The sequence below is a fragment of the Rhinatrema bivittatum genome, chromosome 16 (assembly GCF_901001135.1).
Source record: "Rhinatrema bivittatum chromosome 16, aRhiBiv1.1, whole genome shotgun sequence".
In the NCBI taxonomy this organism is placed as follows: Eukaryota; Metazoa; Chordata; class Amphibia; order Gymnophiona; family Rhinatrematidae; genus Rhinatrema; species Rhinatrema bivittatum.
In genome coordinates, this window is record NC_042630.1 from 29,011,433 (window position 1) to 29,028,887 (window position 17,455).

At 48.9% G+C, this 17,455-nt stretch overlaps 1 protein-coding gene across 1 annotated transcript; it reads right to left on the reverse strand.

The window, feature by feature from the left end:
* Positions 1 to 2,330: 2,330 nt before the first annotated feature.
* Positions 2,331 to 4,813, reverse strand: LOC115078319 (tumor necrosis factor alpha-induced protein 8-like protein 2). Its single transcript, XM_029581195.1, has one exon. The coding sequence runs from the start codon at positions 4,809 to 4,811 to the stop codon at positions 4,251 to 4,253; it is 561 nt and encodes a 186-aa protein (XP_029437055.1). The 5' UTR covers positions 4,812 to 4,813; the 3' UTR covers positions 2,331 to 4,250.
* Between the last annotated feature and the right edge of the window lie 12,642 nt (positions 4,814 to 17,455).

Below are 17,455 nucleotides of genomic sequence, written 5' to 3' on the forward strand. Positions count from 1 at the left end.
TGCTATAACGGATCTGCTCCCCCCTTACAGCATCATATCCAAAGAGAGACCCTCTGGGAAGGGATATCCATAATGAACTAACTAGTGGAGCAAGCGGTGTGGGTGCTATAACAGATCTGCTCCCCCCTTACAGCATCATATCCAAAGAGAGACCCTCTGGGAAGGGATATCTATAATGAACTAACTAGTGGAGCAAGCGGTGTGGGTGCTATAACGGATCTGCTCCCCCCGTTACAGCATCATATCCAAAGAGAGACCCTCTGGGAAGGGATATCCATAATGAACTAACTAGTGGAGCAAGCGGTGTGGGTGCTATAACAGATCTGTCCCCCTGTTACAGCATCATATCCAAAGAGAGACCCTCTGGGAAGGGATATCTATAATGAACTAACTAGCGGAGCAAGCGGTGTGGGTGCTATAACGGATCTGCTCCCCCCTTACAGCATCATATCCAAAGAGAGACCCTCTGGGAAGGGATATCCATAATGAACTAACTAGTGGAGCAAGCGGTGTGGGTGCTATAACGGATCTGCTCCCCCCTTACAGCATCATATCCAAAGAGAGACCCTCTGGGAAGGGATATCCATAATGAACTAACTAGTGGAGCAAGCGGTGTGGGTGCTATAACGGATCTGCTCCCCCCTTACAGCTTTATACCTACACGGCTCTTGAAATAAATTCCATCACATTTAATTAATCGTCATGGTTGAGGTTTTATATAGAAAACACATCAGCACAGCTGTTCAGTTTGAATAAGCGCTATTTAGCGTGGGATGGGTCTTTCTGAAAGGTAAATTTTCATACACACGTGACACTGACTAAGCAGTAACTGGGGGGGCGGGGGTGGGGGGGGGAATCAGCCAGAATCAGTCCGGGTTTTGCTAGAGTCTTTGTCAGCCCCGAGCGTCTCTGTGTTATGCGGGAGTCTCTGGGATTTTCAGAAATTTTGGGCTCGGAATCTCCAGCAAAGTCATCAGATCGTCGGCAGAACTCCTGTGGGGAAAAAAAAGAGTCCCCCTGCGTGCAGAAAACCTCGGGAGGTCCCGAGTCGCAGGGAAGGCCGGGACCCCCTCGGATAAGAGAGAGATCCTGGCACACTCCTCTCTGTCTCATATAAACACCCCACACGTGCGCTATCTTGTGGGTGGCTCTGGTACAAATATTTGGCCCTTGGGTTTGGAAGCCAGGAAGCAAACACTTGGAGGGGAAAACAAAAAGGACCACAATGTATTTTAAGCTTGACAGTTTGATCCCTGAGTTGCACGTGGCAGCTGCCAGTCCCGTTGGAGAGCAGCACGGCCGTTCCTGAGGGCAGGGAGCACGCGAGAGCCTGGCTGGGTCTTGCCTTGCAATCATATCCCCCAGCTCTTCTCTGACTTTCTTTGCTTCAGTCACCCACTTTTAGCTTTCTGTTATGACCATTTTTCAAAGTAGGAAACATCTTTCATGGAGTCGGTTTTACAATTGCCTGTGCAGCATTCATGCTTTATATGTGTCGGTGTGCTTCCTGCATGGGGTTTATAAAGCAGATCTGCTCTTCAGTTGTCTGTGCTGTATTCATGCTTTACGTATATCAGTGGCAGGTACTCTGATGGAAATCTCTTCAGCTGTCTGTGCTGTATTCATGCTTTACATATTTCTTCAGCTGTTTTTTGCTGTATTCGTGCTTTACAAGTATCAGTACAATGCCTGCATGAGGAGACTCTGCTCTTCAGCTCTCTGTGCTGTATTCATGCTTTACATATATCAGTGGCAGGTGCTCTGATGGAAATCTCTTCAGCTGTCTGTGCTGTATTCATGCTTTACATATTTCTTCAGCTCTCTGTGCTGTATTCATGCTTTACAAGTATCAGTACAATGCCTGCTCTTCAGCTCTCTGTGCTGTATTCATGCTTTACATATATCAGTGGCAGGTGCTCTGATGGAAATCTCTTCAGCTGTCTGTGCTGTATTCATGCTTTACATATTTCTTCAGCTCTCTGTGCTGTATTCATGCTTTACAAGTATCAGTACAATGCCTGCATGAGGAGACTCTGCTCTTCAGCTCTCTGTGCTGTATTCATGCTTTACATATATCAGTGGCAGGTGCTCTGATGGAAATCTCTTCAGCTGTCTGTGCTGTATTCATGCTTTACAAGTATCAGTACAATGCCTGCTCTTCAGCTCTCTGTGCTGTATTCATGCTTTACAAGTATCAGTACAATGCCTGCTCTTCAGCTCTCTGTGCTGTATTCATGCTTTACAAGTATCAGTACAATGCCTGCTCTTCAGCTCTCTGTGCTGTATTCATGCTTTACAAGTATCAGTACAATGCCTGCTCTTCAGCTCTCTGTGCTGTATTCATGCTTTACAAGTATCAGTACAATGCCTGCTCTTCAGCTCTCTGTGCTGTATTCATGCTTTACAAGTATCAGTACAATGCCTGCTCTTCAGCTCTCTGTGCTGTATTCATGCTTGCTGTGACCAGGGGATTCTAAACTCCTCCAGGACTTAGATGACAGGGGCTGAAATACATTCGTCATGCACTCCCATCTTTCACCTCTCCCCTTCCCCCCAATAAGTTGGCAGTGGGAGCACCTGGTCTTTGCATTTCTCTCTCCATTCCTTTCTCTCCCCCTGCAGCCTCTGTCCCTGTCATTACCTGCTGCTCTCATTTTTTCCCTCCCCTGAGGTCCCGGACGCTGCCTCCTCCTGCCCTTCTGATGCCTGCATCCATGCTCCAGTTGGGTTTGAAGATGCTGCTGCTGCTGCCATCTTACCCTGCCAGCCAAGAAAATCCCTCCCACCCCCCCACCCCCGCCCCACAGGGTTGCTGTGACCCCCCCCGAGTGATTAACATCTCGGGTTTTTTTTCAAACTCAGATCTCTGGTCTGGTTTTCAGGCTGGCCACAGGAAATAGCAATGAAAAGTATTTGCGGGTGTTGGATTGAGGAAACCGGTGAATTTGCATAGCTTTGCTTATGCTGAAAGCCAGGCCCGGAGGGGGATCTGTGTTTGGGAGCCAAGGCTCGGGTCTTCAGGAGTGATGTGAACACGTCCATGCATGAGGTTCCCGCAAGCTGTGAGTTTTTTTATGGAGGACTGTGGCAGGGACTTCTCTGCCTGCCCCGCACCTTGGGTCGGTGGCCCTCAGCGCAGTCCTCGGGAGCCCTCCAGCCCGTTTGGGTTTGCTTGTCCATTCATAATGATAAATCCTGGTAATCTGCATGCGCTGGGAAGCCGTGGCGTGAAAATCTGCCTCGAGCTTATTCTGGGCGGAGATCCTGAGCAGCTGACCCGTTGGGGGGGGGGAGCCTGGGGACCAGGTCGGGAAATGCTTCACTCGGCACTATAGGGCCAGACTTGCCAAGGCCCTCAAGACCCTTTGAAAGGCCGAGCGATTTGCCTTCAAAGCTACTCAGTGTGCAAGAGTTGTGACGTCACACCCTGTAGTGTTAACTTCCAGTACGGGTACCATGACCCAAAGTAACTTCATTAGCCAATCACTCTGCGGCTTCCACGCATGAGCTTTCGGGTTGATACTACCAAACTGCCCTGCCCTAACCCTCCCGATATACCTTTTGGAGCGAAGGTTTAGTGACTGAACCCCTTTACGGCCTGGCATACAGCACCGGTGTGAAAACTGCTCCTAAGGACAGAAAAGCAGCCAAGCTGTGCTCGGTGGAGACATCTCTTAATGTTAGTGCGCAATGTAAAAAAGTCACAGAAGTTGTCAATGAGTCGTGAAGATATTGCTTGGATTTCTGAAAGCTGCCGTTTCTTGGGTAGAAACCTTGAAGGCTCGGTGTACTTGTTGTGTCATGGGGGGGGGGAGGGGGGTTTATGGAGGTGGCAAATGGATTTGGGACACGCTGGCACAGCAAGACTTGGACCTCTCAGAACATGCACAGATCCAACCCCTCATCCAAGATCTTAGTTTTTGTTGTTCAATGCCCAAAGTCCCTCTTTACTCCAGGTCTAGAAGGAGGGGGAACTCCCACCCTACTGCCCTGCTTAGGAGAATATGGATTACAGCACAGCCTGTGTCTACCTATTAAACCACATTTTGAACTTCAGAAAGAATGTTTGTTCGACTGCTTCTGGAAACATTTTGAAACTGGTTTCATTGAAGGAGAAACAAGTAAAGATTGTACTGGCATGCAGTGGGAGAAATCCAGGGCTTGGTGCCACCTGTGCCCGGTGACTTGGTTCTCTATTGTCACCCTAGCAACAGTCCAACAATGGGAAAGGCTGCCTCGATCCCTTCTCCCTACAACTTGCCCTCGTCAATTAGTTTGTTCATGCCCTCGTAGATTTTCTGGAGGTGAGGCTTTAAGGGCCCTGTAGGGTTGTAGAGCTCGCCAAGCAGCTCCTCATTGGCAAAGTGATCAAAGACATGTCTGATGCGGTCATGTGACTTGGGCGTCAAATGTTTATCAACCAATTGTAGCAGCAAGTTCCTGCAGTCCCTCAGGATCCCTGAGAGCACGCCTTTCTCAAAGGTGAACTCCACCTCGTAAAAGCTGATGGCCGTCATGGCACCCTGATGCAGCTTCTTCTTGAACTCTTCAGCCAAGTCCAGTTCCTCTGTGCTGAAGCGGTTGTTGCGATAGAGGACGCCAATCTTGACAGCAACCTTGATCAAGTTCTTGATGACCTTGTGGGATTCTGCTTTGTTCTTGGTGTACTCCTTGGAGACCCGGTAGAGCTCATCTAGGATCTCGCTGCTGGTGTCATCGATGAACATGTTGACCATCGACTTGGTAGCCATCCGGCTCAAGATCTTCTTCTGGGCTTGAAGAGCCAGGTCTCTGGAGCTAAAGGTTTCCATTTTAGCTGCAGAAAAGACATACAGAAAAAAAAAAAAAAGAGTTCTTAAACCTAAATGATGATATTACAGCACTGTAAAGTATGGCTTATACCCTGCTATAGAATGATGCATACAATTCAAACTTCATTGAATGACACTGAATCAAAAGTCAAATGCCTTCAGCTCTTGGGATGTGCCTCTAAATCTTTTAACATGCAAGAATGTGTAATAACACTTATAAATATCATTATTGGTTGATGATGGCAGAAAAAGATCAATTGGCCAGTCGAGTCTGCCCAGTTAGCCCCGTCTACCCTGCAAAGATATATCCCAGCAGCACGCCAGAGCTTGACTGCTTACAGGATAATACTCCTTAGTTTTTGTTATATCCCATGATGAAAATTAGTCCGTGTGTATATATAAATCAGATTAACAAGAACTTCCCTTGGCCCAGAAGAAGGTTTGTCACCTGTGTTTATCACTTTGGCTCACCCGACAGCTGGTCTTGCAAAGTGCAGAGTCTTCCTGCCTCTCCCGGTCACCCTCTGTTTTAAATGCTCACCGTAAATCTTCTGCTAACAAAAATATGCACATCCCCTGCCAGCGCCAGATGTTCTCCATCGACACTTCCCTCTGTACCAGAAGACTAACATCCATTAAGCTATTGCTACTTTGCTTAAATTAATTTGATCTTAATATCAACTTTGCTGTCCCTGCTGACTGCCCACACATTGCTCCCAGATCAGCCATTCACTTTGGAAGCTCAGTGAGCCCCAGTGATGGCAAGGGAGTAGTTTACGGCCGGTTTCATTGTCTCCTTCAGAGAAAATGCATAGTTTTTGTTACTTTATTCCCGTTCTTTCAAGGTTGAAGTAGTAATTCACACTAGCTGAAAACCATTTTCAATTATAGTTTCCAGCAAATGGAAAGTTAACTGTTGCTTAGCTGCACCTTCAGGCTTTCTGATAGCTTTTACGAGAAAGCTAAGATGACATGACCTGCTCTGCTAACCTCTGACCCAGCCGGACATGGTCCATTTGAAGGGCAGCTCCTTCATTTGCCATTGAACTCTGGCACTCCAGAGCATTGTCGAGGCTTGGTGAAATCTCAGGGAGGCGGGTGAGAATGGATGAGGTAGGGTTCATGCACCTTTGCTGACGTTTCTGTGGGCAGGTCCAGAGTGAGGTTCACATTCTCTTAAGCAGATCCGACCCCCCTGCATCCATCTATGTGTGTGTGTCTAATTCTCCCACCCCTTGAGTATATGGAGAGTTAGAGTAGGGTGTGGTACTTCTCCTCCTTGCTCCCACCTTCCAAATCACCAACAAGGTTGCCTAATCCAGCCATGTGTTGACTCTCGCACCTGGTTGAGTTTTTGCTTCTGCATAACGCCAATACAGAGAGGGGGATATAAGATATGCCATACTGGGTCAGACCAAGGGCCCATCAAGCCCAGTATCCTCTCTCCAATAGTGGTCAAACCAAGTCACAAGTACCTGGTAAGTATCCAAACATTAAATAAATTCCCTGCTACTAATGCTGGCAACAAGCAGGGGCTATTCCCTATTGATTAATAGCAGTTTATGGACTTCTCCTCCAAGAACTTATCCAACCCTTTTTTAAACTCAGCCTTACTAGCTGCTTTAACTACATCCTCTGGCAATGAATTCCAGAGCTTAATTGTACTTTTGAGTGAAAAAGAATTTTCTCCAATTTGTTTTAAATGTGCTACTTGCTAACTTCATGGAGTGCCCCCTAGTCCTTCTATTATCCGAAAGAGTAAATAACTGTTTCACATTTACTGTTCAAGTCCTTTAATGATTTTGTTGACCTCTATCATATCCCCCCTCAGCCGTCTCTTCTTCAAGCTGAACAGCCCTAACCTCTTTAGTCTTTCCTCATAGAGGAGCCGTTCCATTCCCTTTATCATTTTGGTTGCCCTTCTTTGTATTATCTCCAGTGCAACTATATCTTTTTTGAGATGTGGCGACCAGAATTGCACACAGTATTTAAACTGCGGTCTCACCATGGAGCGATACAGAGGCATTATGGCATCCTCTGTTTTATTTGCCATTCCCTTCCTAATAATTCCTAACATTGCATTTTTGACTGCCACAGCATGCTGAGCTGACGATTTCAATGTAATACCAATTATGATGCCCAGATCTCTTTCCTGGGTGGTAGCTCCTAAAATGGAACCTAACATCATGTAACTCCAGCATGGATTATTTTTCACTATATGCATCACCTTGCCTTTGTCCAGATTAAATTTCATCTGCCATTTGGAAGTCCAATCTTCCAGCCTCACAAGGTCCTCCTGCAATTTATCACAATCTGCTTGTGATTTAACTACTCTGAATAATTTTTTCATCTGCAAATCTTATTACCTCACTCACTCTGTCCCTTTCCAGATCATTTATAAATATATTTTCAATATATTTATAAATGATCCAAGTACAGATCCCTGAGGCACTCCACTGTTTACCCTTTTCCACTGAGAAAATTGACCATTTAATCCTACTCTGTTTCCTGTTTTTAACCAGTTTGTAATCCACGAAAGGACATCACCACCTATCCCATGACTTTTTAGTTTTCGTAGAAGCCTCTCATGAGGGAGGGACTTTGTCAAATGCCTTCTGAAAATTCAAATACACCACATCTACCGGTTCACCTTTTATCTAAATGCTTACTCACCCCTTAAAAAAAAGCAGATTTGTGAGGCAAGACTTCCCATGGGTAAATCCATGCTGGCTGTGCCTCATTACATTATGTCTATATGTTCTCTGATTTTATTCTTCAGAATAGTTTCCACTATTTTTCTCAACACTGAAGTCAGGCTCACCAGTCTATAGTTTCCCGGATCACCCTGGATCCCTTTTTATATTTTGGAGTTACACTGGCCACCTCCCAGTCTTCAGATACAATGGATGATTTTAATGATAGGTTACAAATTACTTATAGTAAGTCTGAAATTTAATTTTTTTTTAAATTCCTTCAGACCCTTGGGTGTATACCATCTGGTCCAGGTGATTTGCTATTCTTTATTTTATCGATCTGGCCTACTACATCTTCCAGGTTCACCTTGATTTGGTTCAGTTTATCTGAATAGTTACCCTTGAAAACCTTCTCCAGAGCGGGTATCTCCCCAACATCCTCTTCAGTAAACACCAAATCAAAGAATTTATTTAGTCTTTCCATGATGGCCTTATCTTCCCCAAGTGCCCCTTTAATCCTTCTATCGTCTAACAGTCCAACGAACTCCCTTGCAGGCTTCCTGCTTTGGATAAATTTTATAACGTTTGATTATGAGTTTTTGCCTCTATGGCCAACTTCTTTCCCGACCAACGTCCCCATTCCTTTCCCTCCTGTTTGTTCCTATTAGGTGAGTGGCAGCAGTCTGAATATCTCAGTGTCTGTAGTGGCCATTGTAATGAAATCCTATGGGCTCTGGAACTGAGGCCTTTTGGCCCGTTCACTGGATTGGTGGTTCTCTCTGCCATTTGATTTTTTTTTTTTATTTAATGGGAATGAGGTTCTCTCTCATCTCTAGAGATATGACAGAGTCTCCCTCCATTTTAGGGAGGTCGACTTTAGGCCGGCCCTGCCTTTTTTGACGCCTTGACTATCAGTTGCAGTTTGGTACCTGCTATATTGATTTCAAATGGAGGATGCGGGAACAGCAAAACCCCACAATGCACTCGGATGCAAACTCAAGACACCAAAAACTGGTCTCCAGCTTGGGTGTCTTTGCATCTCTTACTGGAAAAGAAGTGATTATCGGATTGCTCCAGGTCAGCAGGGACCAGAGGCATAGAGACCTGTTCCTTCCCTCCTCCTCCCTTCAAAGAATGTAGAAATATCAGAAACAAAGAGGGTATTAGGAATAAAAAGGACAGCAGACCCAAAACGAGAGCAACAGGCTGAAATGAAAACCTTGCACATTGCTACTTTGGCAAACCCAGCGAGCACTTGCTGTTTCTGTCGTGTTTTACACCCCTGCCTTTGCAGTCAAAAAATAAAACCACTGTTCAGAGCGGCTTATGATTCATTAGGCAATTACAGTTCAAACCATCATTAGATAAACTGCAAATATAAAAATACAAGGAAACAATAAGCAATCATTAAATAATAAATACAGTAATCCATGAATAATACAATAATATAATAATATATATATAATATAATAATAAAATGTCCATTACTATATAATTTAAAAAAAACTAGAAAAATCCTTCCCACTGATCTCAACTCCCCTGTCTCACTATTTGCATTTTGAAATTCAAGTTTGAAGTATGTTTAATTGCTGCTGGGTGGATATTACATTTGCGCTTTTGGGACCCTTCAGTGGATCAGTGTTCACAGATCACTATGCCTGCTGGAAGCGCGCTCCTGCGCGTTGAACCTCTGGGGTACCTCTCCTTCCAACGTCATCCTCCTTTTCTTGTTTCATTTCCCCTTCTGACAATTAATCCTACATTATGTAGCTGGCTCGTTGTGCTTGGGAGACGCTGTGGGACTAGCGACGGTGTCCTTCATCCTCTGCCATCAAGGCAAGGTTATCGGAGAATCCGATTCATTGCATTTTCTCCCCTTTTACTAAAGACCTGGGGTCTAGGCGGGGTGGACTTGTGCAGAGCAGATTTTATCAGCCAGCGCACGTGGTGCTGGAGGCCGCCATTTTGTTTCATGATTTTGATGCCTGACTGCAATAGTAATCTTATATGCATCATTCGTGTTCACATTCAGGTGAATTTTCAAAAAGATTTACACCTGTAAATGTAACTGCTATCGTAGCAATTTCAAAAGCCATTTACGTGTGTAGAGTGCACCTGGGCGAGAAAATCCTCTGGACAATTCAATTTCAAAAGCCCACTCACTTGGGTAAAATGCTTTTTAAAGTTGGGCCCATTTTATCTTACAACCTGTAAACATCCAACAGACATAGATGATGATAAAGTATATAGTGGTGCAACTTTGGTAGCGGACAGATACAGAGGTGAGGTGTACAGTGTATGTCATGGTGACATCATCACCAGCAAACAAAATGGCTGTCTCCATGTCAGCTTGGATTGAATGAGTAAGTTAGCTCAAAATCGTGGTGGGAAAATACAAACATTTTGCATGGCACCTTGGCGGTAATCCAGCTTGTGGACGAAGCTTTTGGGCCAGTCCTGGGTTTTGAACTTACACTCCCGGTTGCATTATGGGATTTGTGGTCTCTGGCTTCTGTTTGGTATTAGCATTAGTGGTACCCAGAATGCAGGGGGGGAAAGGAGCATGAAAGGACTTGCCAAAAAGTCAGAAGCAGCCTAGGAGATTCAGTTGGAGGGTTGAGGATGAAAGACAAGAACACACGAGCAGAAGGAGGGGGAGGGCATGCGTTTGAGAGAGAGAGAGAGAGAGAGAGAGAGAGAGAGAGAGACTCACACCTGGGATAGTGGTGAAAGGATCACACGGTGAGGGTGGGAGTAAGCTGGGAAAGAAGACCGGGTATTGGGGGGGATAGCATGGACAGGGGTAGAAGAAGATTGCCCAGAGGGTGGATCTGGGGAAGACTGGGCTTTGTAAGAAGCAGGGAGGATGAGGCCTGGAATTAGCCCTCAGTGAGAAGGGTGGGGCCGGGCTGTGCCAGAGTTTGGACAATGCTTGGGAGAGGAATAGAGGGCAGCGGTGACAGTGGTGGTGGGGGCTGGTGTTGGTTTAAATACAAGGATTTCTGTGTTCGTCTGCCCGAAGAGATAGAGAGGCAGACTGGGTGGGCCGACTGTACCTTCTCTCCTGTCATCTACTCTTACTGTGTACACTGAGAGGCAATGGCAGCTATAAACCAAGGAATAAATACAATAAAAAATATTACTATTGAATTATTGCTAAAAGCTTCTTCCGGAGAATTGAGAAGCGTGTCCTTCTAGGGTCCAAGAGTCCTGGCCTAGCTGCAGAAGGCCAGGCAGAGTCCCTAAGGCCCGTGCTATTACTCTGGGCTCTTGTGTGTCCCTGACCAAGCTAACGGCGTGTATAATAGCATGGTCCTGCAGCACGCCCCTTTGCGTTACCGTGACAGCATTGCCACAGGTTGCGATGCGTCGTACCGGACCAGCGCAAGAAAGTATGGAGGAGCTTGGCGGACTGCCTGCCATCAGAAGAAAGGGGCTCGTGAGGTCCGGCACTCTCTTGTGCTGGGTAGCTCTTGAGTTGGTCCAGCGCCAGGCATCACAGCCTGCGGAGAAGCCGTATTCTTCGGACCCAAGATGGCAACCAAAGCGATGCCCCTTGTCACGCCCGTACTCAGACAGGATTGCAGCAGTCGTGAGCAAATGGAGCACATCATTTTGCTTTAGAAAAGTTCTTTTCTCTTTTTTTTTTTTCTGCCAGTTCCTTCCTCCTCAGAGGCTCTCAGGATGTGGCTTGGTGGTTTTTTGTTTGCACTGAATGCAGAACTTTTCTTCATGGAGAAAATTTCCCTTCTGTAGACCCTTGTGGCCTTAATAAATCACACGAGTAGGCTGGATCTTAATGAAATCACCGTATGTTAATTAAACTGGTCACGCGCACATTCCTGCAAGAGGCCTTTAAGATGCCGACACCTTGTATTTGAACAATATCCTATGGAAAGAGATTCTGAAATGTGCATGTGGGTTGCAGAGCCAGAGAAGTGGGGGAGGGCATGTGTGTGCTGGGGCGGAGAGATTGGGCAGTGTGTGTGGCGGGGATGGAGAGAGAATGAAGCAGTGTGTGGGCTGGGGAGGAGAGATGGGGTAGTGTGTGGGCTGGGGAGGAGAATTGAGGCAGTGTGTGTGTTGGGAAGAGAGACTGGACAGTGTGTGTGGCAGGGATTGAGAGAGAGGGAAGCAATGTGTGGGCTGGGGAGAGTGTGTGTTGGGGAGGAGAGATGAGGCAGTGTGTGTGCTGGGGAGGAGAGTTGAGGCAGTGTGTGTGTTGGGAAGAGAGACTGGACTGTGTGTGTGGCAGGGATAGAGAGTGAAGCAATGTGTGAGCTGGGGAGAAGAGATGGGGCAGTGTGTATGCTGGGGAGGAGAGATGAGGCAGTGTGCGTGCTGGGGAGGAGAGATGAGGCAGTGTATGTGGCAAGGATAGAGAGAGAGTGAAGCAATGTGTGAGCTGGGGAGAAGAGATGGGGCAGTGTGTATGCTGGGGAGGAGAGATGAGGCAGTGTGTGGGCTGGGGAGGAGAGATGAGGCAGTGTGCGTGCTGGGGAGGAGAGATGAGGCAGGGTGCATGCTGGGGAGGAGAGATGAGGCAGTGTATGTGGCAAGGATAGAGAGAGAGTGAAGCAATGTGTGGGCTGGGGAGAAGAGATTGAGCAGTGTGTGTGTTGGGAAGGAGAGAGTGGGCAGTGTGTGGGCTGGGGAGAAGAGATTGGGCAGTGTGCGTGCTGGGGAGGAGAGATTGGGCAGTGTGTGGGCTGGGGAGGAGAGATGAGGCAGGGTGCATGCTGGGGAGGAGAGATGAGGCAGTGTGTGTGCTGGGGAGGAGAGTTGAGACAGTGTGTGTTGGGAAGAGAGACTGGACTGTGTGTGTGGCAGGGATAGAGAGTGAAGCAATGTGTGAGCTGGGGAGAAGAGATGGGGTAGTGTGTATGCTGGGGAGGAGAGATGAGGCAGTGTGCGTGCTGGGGAGGAGAGATGAGGCAGTGTGTGTGGCAGGGATAGAGAGAGAGTGAAACAATGTGTGAGCTGGGGAGGAGAGATGGGGCAGTGTGCGTGCTGGGAAGGAGAGTTGAGGCAGTGTGTGTGTTGGGAAGAGAGACTGGACACTGTGTGTGGCAGGGATAGAGAGTGAAGCAATGTGTGAGCTGGGGAGAAGAGATGGGGCAGTGTGCGTGCTGGAAGGAGAGTTGAGGCAGTGTGTGTGTTGGGAAGAGAGACTGGACACTGTGTGTGGCAGGGATAGAGAGTGAAGCAATGTGTGAGCTGGGGAGGAGAGATGAGGCAGTGTGCATGCTGGGGAAGAGAGATGAGGCAGTGTGTGTAGCAGGGATAGAGAGAGAGTGAAGCAATGTGTGGGCTGGGGAGAAGAGATTGGGCAGTGTGTGGGCTGGGGAGAAGAGATTGGGCAGTGTGTGGGCTGGGGAGAAGAGATTGGGCAGTGTGTGTGTGTTGGAAAAGAAGGCGAGATTGGGCAGTGTGTGGGCTGGGGAGAAGAGATTGGGCAGTGTGTGTGTTGGGAAGGAGATATTCGGCAGTGTGTGTGTTGGGAAGGAGAGATTGGGCAGTGTGTGTGGGCTGGGGAGAAGAGATTGGGCAGTGTGTGGGCTGGGGAGAAGAGATTGGGCAGTGTGTGTGTGTTGGAAAGGAAGGAGAGATTGGGCAGTGTGTGTGTTGGGAAGGAGAGATTGGGCAGTGTGTGTGTTGGGGAGGAGAGATTGGGCAGTGTGTGGGCTGGGGAGAAGAGATTGGGCAGTGTGTGGGCTGGGGAGAAGAGATTGGGCAGTGTGTGTGTGTTGGAAAGGAAGGAGAGATTGGGCAGTGTGTGTGTTGGGGAGGAGAGATTGGGCAGTGTGTGGGCTGGGGAGAAGAGATTGGGCAGTGTGTGGGCTGGGGAGAAGAGATTGGGCAGTGTGTGTGTTGGGAAGGAGAGATTGAGCAGTGTGTGTGTTGGGAAGGAGAGATTGGGCAGTGTGTGTGGGCTGGGGAGAAGAGATTGGGCAGTGTGTGTGTTGGGGAGGAGAGATTGGGCAGTGTGTGGGCTGGGGAGAAGAGATTGGGCAGTGTGTGGGCTGGGGAGAAGAGATTGGGCAGTGTGTGTGTGTTGGAAAGGAAGGAGAGATTGAGCAGTGTGTGTGTTGGGAAGGAGAGATTGAGCAGTGTGTATGTTGGGAAGGAGAGATTGGGCAGTGTGTGTGTTGGGAAGGAGAGATTGGGCAGTGTGTGTGTTGGAAAGGAGATATTCGGCAGTGTGTGGGCTGGGGAGAAGAGATGGGGCAGTGTGTGTGTGTTGGGAAGAGAGATTGGGCAGTGTGTGTGACAGGGATAAAGAGAGAGTGGGGCAATGTGTGGGCTGGGGAGAAGAAATGGGGCAGATTGTGTGGCAGGAAGGAGAGGTGGGGGGAAAGTGCTGGGGAGGCGTTGAGCCCAATGTGCGTACTTTGTCTTTTTTTGGGTGGATTGGGGAGATAGAAAGGAGCAATTTCTTGGAGCCCCAGCAGTGCAAAGCTGAGAGATGTCCCGGCCACTGGCAGGGCCCTTTCCTTAGCTCCTGCCCCAGTGTGCCTTAGCACTGGCTCTGTGCGCGCTGGCGGGAGTAGGATACAAGGGGACGGGGCCGGGCGAGAAGGGAGATGATGGTAATACATTATGTAAATGGCTCTTGCACTCGGCGGGTGCCCTGGCGTCTTAGACTTTCACTTCCTGTGTTTTAATCTTTTGATAATCATTCTGTAAACTGCACGGCCCTGCTCATCCGTTGGGCTTCTGCTGTGTTTCAGAGGGCAGGCCAAACTGCTTCAGAGATCATGGAGCAGATCTTCTGGTCGGGCTCAGGCACAGGATCTAGAAAGGCGCCGTTCTCTGGCAGTCAGGTTAGAGCCTCTCGCATGATCTGGGCTCTTCCTCGCATGCCCGCGTTACTGCTTGGGTGCCTGCTGCCGCACATGCCCGTTTTGCCATTAAGATGGCTGGGGTGCACGGAAACCGCCACGGCTTTGGCCCCGAATCGGCCGTAAGGAGCACGGCAAACGCGGGAGTGCACGCCGCGCCAATGTACCAAAAGCGCTCGCACTGCACTGATAACACCAAAAAGGCAGCAATTGACCCCCGGCGCGTACACTGCAGCGATGACACCGAATGGCACGGATTTACTGGAGGAGTGCACGCTGCACCACTTAAGACAAAAAGGCACCACCAGTTCAATTCTCCTTGAGTGTCGGTGGAGAGAATTTAATTCCTCGGCTTTTCGGAACCCGTAATCGGTTTTTATGTTTTCAATCCAGCTAAGATTGGGCTCTTTCACTGTCCAGGACCCATCTTGGAAAGCAACTTAAAGCTATTCTCAGATCCTTCTGACAGGCTCCCCATTCACCACTTGGGGAATCTCACAACCCTCTCAATTTTGCTATATTTTTTTCTGTAAAATTCAGTCCTTTAGCATGTTCAGTTCATCTTTATTCCCCCCTCCCCGAGGGTAATTTTAACTTATCCAGGACATCAGTAGGGAGGGATTGTGATCGATGTTCTTCTCCATCAGGCAGTACCGTCCATACAGTCACTTGACCTGAGTGGTTTCTCTTCCAGAATATTGAATTCCCACTAAGGGATCCGGGAAACAGTCCATCTGATTTAGGGGAGCCGGTGGGCAAGTTTGGATGGCGTTAGAAAGCGAGGAGCCGCTGAGCTTGCCGTCTGCCCCCCTGCTGCGTCACGGGCAGCCGGAATGCCAGCTCTTGCCGGCGTCTCTGCCAGCTTTCTGTCACGCAGCTGACATCGCACAAAGTGGCTCACAGCGGCGCCGTCGAACTTGGCCGAGGAAGAACTGCAAATCAGGCACCCAGCTGATGCCTTGGACCACGATGGTTCAGAGCGAAGCAGCTGCCCCAGTTCAGTCGGATACCGTGGATTTCGGTTTTAATAGGATTTTTTTTCAGCATCGTTGTTGGTCCGATTTTTTTTTTCCTTAGTGCGGGTTCTGTGCGGGGAGGGGAAGGGGTTCACCACTCACTGGCGTGGGGGCCCCTGGATTTGGTTCTAACTTCTAAGTGCTCACTTTTCCATGACTGTGCTCAGAGCGAATTACACATTCAGGAACACCAGTTCCCCGCCCCAGAGGGCTCATGATCCGAGTGTACCTGTGACAATGAAGGGTGAAGGGACTTGGCCTACGCCTGGGGTTCCACGCACGCAGCCCCCTGCGCGGGCAGCGGCACGCACGTGAACCCTGGATTCACCAGCCGGGCCTGGTTTTACCCTGTGTTTCTTGGGGCAATCAGAGCTACAGGTCCCAAGCATCAGTAGGTGTGACTGGATCGCCTTGTCTGAAATATATGGAGCCTTATGAGTCTCCTCGGCTTGCACTTTCAGCCAAACAAATTCACGGTTTTGAAAATTGACTTTTATTGCAAAAATGTTTTAAAAGCTGAACTTCTAAAGGAAGTCACTGCCTTGCACCCTGTTTTTTTTGTATTTTTTTTTTCAGGAAAGAGAACCCTATAGCTTGAGATATAGTGAAGGCCTGTAGCTGGCTCTGTGTATCTTGCGCTGCGTAGTGAAGGAGCCGCACGGAGTGGTAAACAGATCCAGGGCACAGGCATAGGGGAACACTCACATCCCGCCTGTCTGCTTCTCCTCAAATCCCCAGAAAGGAGCTGGAGACAGGAAATTCTTTCTTACTTGTTCTAACTTGAAAAAGAAAGACCTTCGGGCTGCAGAAAAGAGCTGCAATGCAGGTGAAACTACTGTCACGGAAACTCAACAAAAACCAGCGCTGGATTAGCAGAGGGTGCTGCCCGGCAGGAGTGAGGTGCACTGGCAGAGTTGGGGGGGGGAGGTTTGAGCAGGTATCAGTGGTAGAATCAGAGGGGATGCTGCAGGCAGGAGTGAGGTGTGCTGGCAGAGCTGTGCATGGGGGTCTCAGTACTGGAATAACAGGAATGAGGTACATTGGCAGAGCTGAGTGTACGGGTCTCAGTACTGGAATATCAGGGGGTGCTGCAGGGCAGGAGTGAGGTGCATTGGCAGAGCTATGTGTGGGGGTCTCAGTACTGGAATATCAGGGGGTGCTGCAGGGCAGGAGTGAGGTGCATTGCCAGAGCTGTGTGTGGGGGTCTCAGTACTAGAATATCAGGGGGTGCTGCAGGGCAGGAGTGAGGTGCATTGGCAGAGCTGTGTGTGGGGTCTCAGTACTGGAATATCAGGGGGTGCTGCAGGGCAGGAGTGAGGTGCATTGGCAGAGCTGTGTGCAGTACTGGAATAGCAGGGGGTGCTGCAGGGCAGGAGGGAGGTGCATTGGCAGAGCTGTGTGTGGGGGTCTCAGTACTGGAATAGCAGGGGGTGCTGCAGGGCAGGAGTGAGGTGCATTGGCAGAGCTGTGTTGTGGGGTCTCAGTACTGGAATAGCAGGGGGTGCTGCAGGGCAGGAGTGAGGTGCATTGGCAGAGCTGTGTGTGTGGGGTCTCAGTACTGGAATATCAGGGGGTGCTGCAGGGCAGGAGTGAGGTGCATTGGCAGAGCTGTGTGCAGTACTGGAATAGCAGGGGGTGCTGCAGAACAGGAGTGAGGTGCATTGGCAGAGCTGTGTGTGAGGGTCTACAGTACTGGAATAGCAGGAGGTGGCTGCAGGGCAGAATGAGGTGCATTGGCAGAGCTTGTGGGGGGGGGTCTCAGTACTGAAGTAACCGGAGCCGCTTCATGTTTTGGGTGATTGCCTATCCCAAGTCTACCCGCATTGTTAGTTTCTTCCTCCTCAGGCGCTAAGTAAAAATATTTGCCCTTCGAGCTTTTCCCCAAGATGCTACTTGACACAGCAAACCAGAAGAAGCCCTGCCCGCCCCGTGCAAGCTGCCGGCTCGCACGAGCCGACACAAATGGCCTCTTCCCAGGCAGTTGGGGGGGGGGGGGTTTCCTTGTTTTTTTCCCTTTTTGATCCAAGCAGTTTCCTCCTGCTCCTTTAGCTTTCCAGATCAGCCAAGTCCTGGCCTCTAACGAACTTTCATCC

Bases quoted from the DNA above. Each gene is read 5' to 3' on its own strand.
- LOC115078319 (XM_029581195.1), bottom strand. From the start codon at position 4,811: ATGGAAACCTTTAGCTCCAGAGACCTGGCTCTTCAAGCCCAGAAGAAG.